The 11,092-nt window shown below is 38.9% G+C and overlaps 1 protein-coding gene across 1 annotated transcript; it reads right to left on the reverse strand.

The window, feature by feature from the left end:
• Window positions 1-772: 772 nt before the first annotated feature.
• On the reverse strand, window positions 773-10,123 carry AIM2 (absent in melanoma 2; the record flags this gene model as incomplete). The annotated part of the gene is made up of 5 exons (XM_080927068.1): window positions 773-820; window positions 1,586-1,774; window positions 3,237-3,656; window positions 5,750-5,901; window positions 9,862-10,123. The coding sequence occupies 5 exons, from the start codon at window positions 10,121-10,123 to the stop codon at window positions 773-775; spliced, it is 1,071 nt and encodes a 356-aa protein (XP_080783194.1).
• Between the last annotated feature and the right edge of the window lie 969 nt (window positions 10,124-11,092).

Here is an 11,092-nt window from a genome sequence, read left to right on the forward strand (position 1 = left end):
GAATACCAATTAATTACTCAGTAGCAAATGGTCATCCCTGGAAATATATGTGTAAGTAACATTATACATAGAGCAGGTTGTATTCCCACATGTACATAGATATACATGTATGCTTGTAGCAACAAGTGATGAAAAAAGAGGCCATGCATTTGAAAGCCAGCAAGGAATGATACATGGAAAAGCTTAGAGGGAAAAAAGGAAAAGGGGAAATAGTATTATTATAATATCAAAACTAGAATAAGTAATAAAAATAGAACAGCCACAAACTTGTAACTTTCTGAATCCTAAATGAAATCAGATTTACTTAATTCTCATCCATTTTTCCTTTTTTAAACATAATTCTTTTATTGAATCTTTAGGAATTTTACATCATGTAACCACATCTAACTCATTTGTTAATCCTCCCATACTCACCCTCCACCCACGTAACCTCTCCCCCCCAAAAAAATTAAAACATTAAAGTTAAAAACTATATATCATCAACCTTCTTCTCTACCAACGACAGGGTTCTGTAATACCAGCCACAGTTGTCAAATCTCCAATCCTGGCATAATTATGCCCTCAACTTCTATGTAGAGAAGAATAATATCCCAAACCTTAGACAGAGCAATAATTTAATAAGTTTATATACATTTTAGTTGTTTTTTGAGTGTTTGTTCTTTTTTTTCTAATATAGTAGAAATATGTAGTTGTAAACTGCTGTCCATAGCTCAGTCTGGTTCAAGAAGCAGCAATACAATTTTTCAGAAAATGCTTTTTAGATGAGTTGACTTCACTTCACACTTTTTACGTCAGTTTTTTGCTTCATAGCCTTAATAACCTGGGAAAGAAAGAAGGTGTAGACTGAACTGTTTTTGATTAGTTAATTAATTCTCCTCTACTTCCATTTACTGCATTCTCTTGAGATGTGCCTTTCTTCTCATCCAATCTCCTCCCTCTCCCAATGTCCTTCCTTAGTTCTTTCACTCTTGGATGACTCTCCTGGAGTATGTCACACTTGTATATAAGAAGGATATATAAAGACTTCTAAGGTCACCATCTCATGACAGTCTATCTAAACATGGTTGAGCTGTGAGAAAGAATGGAAGCAGTATGAATAGAGAGTCAGTCCGGGGATGTGATAACTGATTGAACTGCACTGGACCATGACAGATGCAAGGATGGTTACACAGGCTCAGACATTTGTTGTTAAGGTGTTTTATAGTCTGATTTGACTTTTAATTGCTGTTTCCAGAATGATGTGTGCAACTTCAAGCAAGCTACCTTCATTAAATTTAAACTGTATTCAAGAAACTTGTGAAGATTTTTTGAGCAAGAGAAGGCAGGATGAGTGTGCATATTGTGTGTATTTGTGTGTATGTATGTATGTGTGCATGTGCACGTGTACATGTGTGTACATGTTTGACTTCCTTGGGATATCCATGGCTTTGTAATTGTGTATCTGGGATATACGTTTACTAAAGTCAGGCTCCTCAGGTCTGTAAGACACCAATGAGCTACTTATCAGCCTCTTCTCTGTCATGTCCTGTTACTGGGATTTTAACAGAAAACACAAAGCAACATCCTCTTTTGAGAACTTCCATACCTTAAAGAAGCTGCAAGGTCCAGATTTCAATTGAATTTGCTCTCCATTTTTTGACACCTCAAAGAATGTGAGTCTAATCTTTTCTCCTTCCTCGCATTTTGTTTTACTAGGGTTTCCAAGCACCAGGACCTCCATTGTCCCTGTTTTGTCATATATACCATATAGTACTCTGTTTTTTCGTTCTGTTATCTGTGAAGGAAAAATATAAATTAAATTCTGCTGAGCTGACTAAATTATCATAAAAGACAGGAACAGCTTTCAAATATATATGTGAAATAATCTCTGCTTCCAAACTAACTGGCTTCTACCTACCAGATACTAGTAAATCTCCGTGGAAGGGGTGGGTGAATTTTATTAAAATCCTGTTGCCTCTTGTGTCTATCTGTCTCTAGTCCCAAGCCCTTTTTTTTTGGAGGCCATGATAGCTTACAGAAATAGCTAGTAGACAGGGAAGGTGGGACTTCTCCAGGGCCAGCACACAGGAGGCAGTCATGGAAAAGGAATGCCTTGTGGTTAGGAGTCACTTAAGGAAACAAGTACAGAGACACCTGAACTAACAATAAAAGACCTAGTGAAGAAATCGAAAAGTCAGCCATGAATGAAATAGTCCCAGTCAAGTCCAGATAAGAAGAAGACCAGATGCTGGTCAGTTATACAAAATATCAGTATTTAAATGTTAGTTTTCTTTCACTTCCTGAGTAGACATTAGTGGGTAATTGATCAAAACTGAGGGGGGAAGTAGCATGTTTATATGCTTTGATTTTCCAAGGAGAACAGTTTTCTCCTGCCTCCTTTTCTGACAAGACTAGAGAGCTCAGTGTGGCTACTAGGTGCAGAAATCAACAGTTTTCCTGTGGCTCTTCAGGATCTTTCTTAGGCCAGAAAACTGTTCATACAAGAGTAGTTTATTTTTTGTTCCTGATTTCTGGTTTGAATGAAAATGATCCCCACATGATCACAGGGGGTGCAAGTATTTGAAAGGATACAGATATGTGGCTTTATTGAAGTAGGAGTGGCTTTGTTGGAGAAAATGGGTCACTGGGGTAGGCCTTGATGTTTCAAAAATTCAGGCAAGTCCTTCTCCCCTTCCCTTCCCCCTCCCTCTCTATCTTCAAACCATTCCAGCACACCTGTCCTCTGCAGAGTGCTCAGAACAAAAGTGACTTTGAATATGGATAGTACATAAGTTGCTAAAAGCAACACGGAGCAGAAAATGCCTGTCACTATGCTTCAGATGCTTCAAAGATAAAAAATGAAATAAAATAAAAGTAATTACAAAAACGTTGCTGGGTGTGGTGGCATGAACTCAAGAGGTAGAGCAGGAAGTCTCAGGGCATGCCAGACAAGACAAAGCTACACAATAAGACCCTGTCTCCAAAGCAGAACAATCAAAATAACAGCATAAAATCTGTGAGCTTTGTACACGTTTTGGCAGATTATCACCCTATAAATCCTTAACTTTGTACCATTGCTTTGTTTAATTGTTAAAATTATTTAAAATCAATTCTTAAATTTATTTTAATTGTCTTCACTTTTATATAGAGTGAAAAACATTGATACTTAATTTCTATAGTTCCATTAAAGCTTAAATTAGGTGTTATATGTTATATTATTCTTACTGGTCAATATAAAATTGCACATAGGAACTTACCTTCTGGACTTTAAACACTCCATTCACAATTGTTCCACATGGAAGGGTTTTCAGTTTATTAATCTTGGGAGTTTCTCCAGCTCTCTTAATAATGTTATTTGGAACGCAGACTTTGTGGTTAGCTTCAGCATCTACAACAACTGAGGAACTGGTAACCTCCATAAAGTTATTGTGCTGAAGATAATTTGATATTTTAATTGTTCTCTTTGGGATAAATTTATCTTTAAACCGTGCACTTAAAACTTTTACAAAGAAAAATTCCGTCTCTGTAGCCACTGTTGCATGGAATATTTCTTGTTTTCCTTCCTGGGTCTCACACTCGAAGGGATTCATAGCTTTCAGCACCATGACTACTAGTGAATCTTTCTGTAAATCTTCTCTGATGTCTTCCTGTTCTGCCACCATCTGTTTCTTCTGAGGCTGTGACAAGGGAGGAAAGATGTTAGCTATGGATCCACACTTACTCAGACAGCCTTCATTTGCAGGAAAACCCCAGAAAGGAAGAAGCTGAATTGAAGGGGAAATGGAAAAGTAAGAAAGAGATTAGAGACTTGAAATTACCAAGCTCCAAAGAACATCAAAAGAATATTCTGTGCTCTACATTCAGATGGGCCGGTGTTGCTGACTCTGGAGACAAAATTCCTGAATCAGAACCCTTCTTTCTTTGAAGAATATGCCAGAGCCTGAATCAATGCGAGGGGCTGAATTGGGTTCTGTCTTCATGTGATTCTATTGCAAAGTATTGTTTCCTTCTACCACTGAGCATTTATTTGACTCTTCTATAAGGGTGAGGAGGCTCAGCGATGTGCACAGAGCTCCCACACATATGCAGGAATATTCCCATGCATAATGAGAATGCAGATCATTAAATGTGAGGAAAGGGGAGATCTCAAGATGAGATCCTACAAATGAATTAAAAGATTAAAAGTTAGGATCAACTCTACCTTTGTAAGTTTACTCTTCTAAGAGTGAATTATTCTAGGAATGAGTAAATTCTTACCTTGCTTTATTTTCTTCCAAATTAAGAAATTAAGAGCAATAGAAGACAGTGTGTATAAGCACAGAGATGGGCATGTCTGTGTGTTTGTCCATGTATGTGTATATTTTAAAAGCATAGATATTAGGGCTTACATAAATATTACATTTTATTATTTATAGTTATAAATCATCAAAATCATTCAAATACCAAAATAGGGATTTTTGTCAAATAAAGTCTTATAATACAACATATAAAAAATTAGATGTTTTATAGGAATAATATAATAAACTATTTCAGTTGATTTAACAACAGATAAAGTATAATGCATTCCTTATTAGATAAATGCCCAAATAAGCCACGTAAACACACTACTAGGATATTGACCTTGATAAATGAGCTTTGCTCTAAACACTAAGATTGTGGTAATTTTATTCCCTTCTTGTGTCTTGTTCTTCCAAATTAGGAAATTAAGGGAATTATGTAAACTGTGTATGTGCACATGCCTGTGAGTGACTGTGTGTTTGTTCAAGTGTGTGTATGTATTGGAGGCAATACTGTCTTAAAAGCAATTAACAATCCATAGAGAAGTGAAGACCCTGAGAAGAAGAGGTGCAGAGTGTGCTTTAAATTGAATCTCTGAGAGACCTTGGGATGTGAGTTCATCTGATGAACAGATCCCACTCTCCATTTGATCCAAAGCAAGAAAATGCAAACTCACTGAGAACTATTTCAGAATTTGTCTTATTTGGAATTTTTTTCATAGACTCTAGAGTATGTATTTTTATGTTTGCCTTTGAAAATGTAACATTTAAACGTGGGTATTGTTTTCTTGGCAATTCTGGAAATTTCTGAGCCAAACACAGAATGGGTGGGTGCTCTAGAAAGAATGGTGTACATACCCTAAGCTGACTCCTCTGTAAAGATACATGGCACTTTCATTACGGAAAATGAAATTGAGGATGCTTGGTGGGTTTCATGGTGTATTCCTACATGCTGTTTTATCAGGACTAAGGGACAAGGATTCTCTTCCAGTTCTACTTCCTCTGCTACAAAGAGCCATTTCACCACAGTAAGAGCAGGCACATAGTGACTAAAGGGACTGTCTTTTCTAACCACAGTGTGATAATCGTGAAGGGCATTCTTAGCCCCAAAGTCTCCAGTGGGACAGGTTGAACTCTTGGCTGTAATTCCATCGAACTTGATACTCTCCTTGTTTGCTTTCATCCTAAACCTCCTCACAAGAACTCATGCGGAGAGACCCTAAAATCTACTCACTGAAAAAGGCAGAGATTCTGTAAAATAGAGGTTTACATAGCAACATGTCCTAACATCCAGAGCATGGCAGGAATTCGAAGCTCTCTGAGCATGGACCTTGACCAATATGAGTCTTTTCTTTTTGTAGGGCAGACCTATCTTTCCTGTCATAGCCTTGTCTGCTTGATGTGTATGCTCTGAGACAAAGAACAGAGGCTTCACGTGCTGGATGAGGGGATGTTCCTGACCGGATGTTCTGATAAGAGTGACACTAGCCTACCTTAGCTTGAGGACCAACTCCTGGAGCAGCGTGCTCCTTGCTGTCTTTGTCACCGCAAGTGGCAGAAGCAACAGAACACTTTTCAGCTCGACTTCTATTTTCTACTTTCTGGGTTCCTCTCTTCTTTGTATTTGCCATGTGTTTACTTCCAGCTGAAGAAGAAAGGAGGAAAAGAAGGAGGAGGAGGAAAGAAGAACGAGAAACAGACACATGAAGATCTATGAGTAAGCCTGGCTGAGAATTAGAATTCTCATTAGAATTCTAATATTAATGAGAATATAATTACAATACCATTAACATTCAAGAAGAAAATTCGAAAGGAGACAGTGGCAGGCAAGGTGATGTTTCCTACTTTCAGGTCCTCACAAGACTGTAACACATGGCTATCCACAGGCAAGGCACACTGAGGAAAATCCCTGAATGCAACAGAAGTGTCACCTAGAACCATAAGACTGAGCAAAGTTCCTCTAGAAGTTGAGAGAAATATTTTCATTTTTAACCATGTTGTTTCCCTCCAAAAATGGGACAGCACTATGTAGAGATAATCCCATAGCCCTAAAACTTTTATTCTGAGGAGGAAGGTCAGGGAGTGTGCATGTGAAACCCAGCATTACCTAGGCATTTCAGAAGGCTAATCCTTACATGATCCTATAAGAAATATTGAGTACATTGACAAGACTAGAATAACGGGGGAAGGGGTATCAATTAGAAACAAACAGAATGAAGTGGGTCTTAAGGTGACCAATACATGTTCTGCCTCATAGAGTTAACCAATCAAAGAGAATATCCAATAGCAGCTTTAAGAGGCTCACATAACTGATCAGTTGGCTTTGACTCATAGTCAACTTTCCTCTCATCTTACTACTCTGTAAAAGGCTTCAGACTTGCTGGGTGAGGGTATACACATATGCATGTGTGTGGAGCACACCATCCAAATCTGCAGACCTCCAGTGTGGAATGATGACCCCACCCAGCCTTAGAGCCACATATCAGACTTCCTGAACATTACAGGCAATCTCATGCACACAAATGTCTTCGAAAGGAACAATATGACATCGCTAGTCAGAGCCTATTGAGAAAATCACCTCACTCAGCCCCAGTGTTTGAAAAAATGGGGGAGGGCTTCTTCTTAAAGGCAAGTGTGTCCAATATTTCTTTGGAGTAGAGCACCTGGTCCCCTGAAACCTAATAACCAAGAAGTGATGGAACTGGGGTGAGATTTGAGCCCAGCCTGCAGTTCAATGCAAGCCCAAACTTGGGGGAAAGTCTTGATTTTATTTTATATATGGGTGTGATGTATCTGTGTGTGTGTGTGTGTGTGTGTGTGTGTGTGTGTGTGTGTGTGTGGTCTCAGGCCATGCCCATTCCAAATATTCCAGCAGCAGCAGCATCCTCCTTATCCTCAGAATCCAGCCAATGGCCATGCACAAATGGAGAATCTAAGTAGTAATGTTGCCTGTTTAGGACCTATATCCTGCAAACTTACTTAAGTAGAGATGATCAAAGACAATAGCCATAAGCTCTACCTGACTGCTAAGCCCAGTTAGTGATCTGACCAAACCACGCAATGTAGCTGATAGTATTACTAGACCACAGCACACAAGCAGCAGCCTGGTCCAATCAGAGAGCCTGAGAACAAGGGGTATCCTTGGAATCGATACTACTGGACATATGCAAAGCACAGCCTGGGTTAAAGATTAAAGGGGGGAAGTGAAAAGGCAGTGAAGAAGAAGTAGACCCAGACCAAAAAATACAGTTACTGTTTTCTCTTCCTCAAATGTGAAGGCGCCAATCCTTTATTTATTCTGAAAAGGAAACTTCTTGTATTGATTTTTAAGTGACCATCTATTAATATGGCCAATGTTCAACTATTTAAAGAACTTATAGGTAAAGATGTGATAAGAACCAGTTTAGACATGGCTTCTCACAGAATCCAAACCATTTGGGGATGTCCATGGATTCAATTTTGCTAGAAATCAAATCATTTAATGTTTATGGCTAACAGTGGTCACATAATTCTGTCACTCTATTTCAGACAACAGAAAGGAGTTGAGTCTTGGCCAGGGATCCCATAGACATGTCTAAGGTAGGGTCTGTGAATCACATGTGCCCAGGATAGCTCTGACTGTACCCCAATACAAAACTATAAACTTGCTAGATATTGTGTCCCATTTTGACACCGCTGAGCTGTTATGGTGCATAAACTTTGGAAGTGATGGTGGTATGTGACTAATACGTCAGTGACTAAATGTGCTTGTGTGAAGTTCGACTGTTCTTCCAATGGCTAGTTCAGTGAAGTGTTTCTTTCTTTCATTCTGATAAATGTGCGCATAAGAACATCCAATCTATATTGACAGTATAGGACAGGAGGAAGCCTTAAGGGAGCCCAAGGGAAGAAACATGTCATTCTACTCCAACGCAACAATCACAATGACCTTTTTGAAAATGTCATTCACAGTGTTGTGTGGCAACATTTGAAAAAGTGTCATCTTCCTGCTAGATGCTTCTCATTTTATTTAATAATTCGATGCATACTTTTCATCAGTCTAAGATTGTTATAATTAGAGAATTTGCTTAAATTCTCTTGGTTCTGTCATACTTATTCGACCTCATAACTTTCACCTGCTCTCTTGCTCAAGCCTCAACTAAAGGCTGGGATCCTGTTATCATTCTTTAACGACACTGTTTAATTTGTTCAGATATCTCCCACTTTTCATGAGTCAAGGTCATGACATGCTGGACATTTACCAGGATAAATATGAGGCGAAACTTCCGGGAAACAACCCAGATATCAGTGTTCCACCGTAGCCACTGGTATCGCTGACACAGCTGTGGCTGAAGCAGGCTTAAAGATGCCTTGACTTCAAGTAGCGCTCCTAAGCTGCAAAGGAACTAAACTGACTCTACACCAGCAGTCACTCCTGAGTTTTGAACCAGGTCTCAGAGATTAATCCCTTAGGAGAGCTAATCAAGCTGATGAATCCCCACCAGCATTACAACAGTAAAATGAAGGAAAAATTTCAGTAACAGGGTTTTAGGTCATCGTATCCAAAAAACAAACAAACAAACAAAAACCCACGAATAAGAATTAACTTGGGGGGGGGGGGGATAAAAGATGCTATCAGACTTTTTCAGTTGGGTTGTCAGTAGATGAACAGTAGTAACTGGGAGCAAATGATGTGTTCTCACTGCCACCGTGTGGTCAAATGTAAGAACTACACTTTCCATCAGATGTCAGCCACCCTTAAAGAAATCATGATCAAGCCTTGCTCTAAAGTTCCTCAAAGTCACATAACATCTTATATCTGCATGTTATTTTACACTTACTTTGTCACTTAAAATGGGTAGAAATTACCCTAGGAAATCCAAACCACTCCTGCTGCGTCACACACATCTTCTCTGTAAGCAGTTAACATTTTGCAGCTTCGGTATTACATAGTGTCTGTCCCCAAACTACTGCCCTTGGAATCTCTCATTTTAGGGATGCTCGTGATGAGGTATCCTTTTGTCGGCTCTTATTAGTTGCTTGAACCCAAAGGACACACCACTTGTTTTTAAGGAGCAACTGAGGACTTAACAACATGCACATAACTGGTGAAAGTCAGGAGGTGGTTCATTGAATGCAAACACGTGCTTTGTGTCCTGAAAATTCATAATGTCATCTATACTGGAGATAAATAAAGAAATAGAAATTCCATGGGGTATAAGCACAAAAGTTTCCTAAAATGGAGCGACTGGGACCATGGCAGGATGGCTTAGAGCCACGGTGGATCTTTCATGGACAAATTACACAATTCTCTGGTTTGTTTGTTCAAAGCTGGGCTGTGAAAACCTCGAGTACTGTTCAATAAGACCTTGGACATGAACACTGACATGCCATTTCCAGGGTTTCTGCAAGGAGTTGGGAGACAGAGTCTGGTTCAGAAAGAGACAATGGTGGCAGCCCTGACTACTGGCATCAGACGTGGCTAAGGAGTTTGTAACATGCTGTTTAGTGATTCTCCAGCAAGGACGGTGAAGGGCCTGGTGATTAAGCAAATCAATTTCCTACAGCTCAGTGTACAAGGGCTTCATTGCTCTCATATCATTAAAGGGGAGGGCATTCTACACACCTTCCTTCTTTTTCTCTTCAAGAGCGTTTGCAATATGTACATAATTCAACTTCTGGAAAATAACAATGGCTTTTGTCACCGCAGACGCTGCACCTGCACTCTGAATCAGTAGGTCAGCTAACTCCGTCCTGTCGGCAAGGTTCAGTTTGCTCCTGGCAATCTTAAACTCAGTCAAGGCAAAGTACTTGAACCGTTTCAGTTCCTCCTCCGTGATGTGGTCCAGGCCGTTCAGCAACAGCATTTCCCGATATTCGCTCTCCATCTCACAGGCCCAGGATCAGCCTGAAAAGAAACCTCGACTCTAAGACTGCAGCATTCTGTGCAAGTCTCCGTTCAGGATATGCACGGTGGGGGGTTAACAGGAGATACCCAAGATGGCAGAACAGGAAGACAGCATTGGGAGAAACACGAAAGGTGAATCGCTGTGAAAAATGGTCTCTAGAGTCACAAAAGGATACTTTCAAAGGGTTTGTGATAGCCAAGGGATTGTTAGGGTCTATGTTCCTGTCCCCTCTAAGACACACGATATGTGACACTGTGAATACTTCAGGCACACAATTTAAAACTTTAACATATAAATACACAAAACAGATTTACCAGTTCATTCACTTGAGGACTATATTTTGGTGTCCCATCTTTTAAAATTCAAGATCAGATTTTTCTCCTGAGTTCTTCTCTAGAGATTTTAAAGGTTTAACTTGTATGTCTATGACCTATTCTGGATTCTTTTGTATATGGTATAAATTATAAGAAAATCTTTTTGTTCACATAGCAAGAACTTTTCTGTGATCACATGGAGAAGACCATGAGTTTTTCATTTGCCAAAAATTCACTTTCCTATCTTTGAGTTGGTCCATTTAAGGATTCTTTGTCCTGTTCTTTAGTTTATCTCTCTATTAATTCAGGATGTATGTGAGATTCCTAATGGATTTAACAAAATGAAGATGGAAACTTTGTCAGTTAATAAACTAAATGCAAAAATCTTAGAGAAAACTTCTAAGAATCATTTTTAAAACTGCATAAATAGGTAAGGACAAAAGTATACAAAATAATTTAAAATATTCACCAAGAAACACTATGCTTACTACCTATAAATACTTTTCTAAAGATGTAGTAATTAGGAAAATCAGATGTTGAGCAGACAAATGTCAGAGTAAAATCAGAACCATATATACAAAGAAACACGGCACATAGACAACATGAATAAATCAAAGAATGACCAGCAATGAAA

This window comes from Micromys minutus (genome assembly GCF_963924665.1).
Source record: "Micromys minutus genome assembly, chromosome: 1".
Classification (NCBI taxonomy): Eukaryota; Metazoa; Chordata; class Mammalia; order Rodentia; family Muridae; genus Micromys; species Micromys minutus.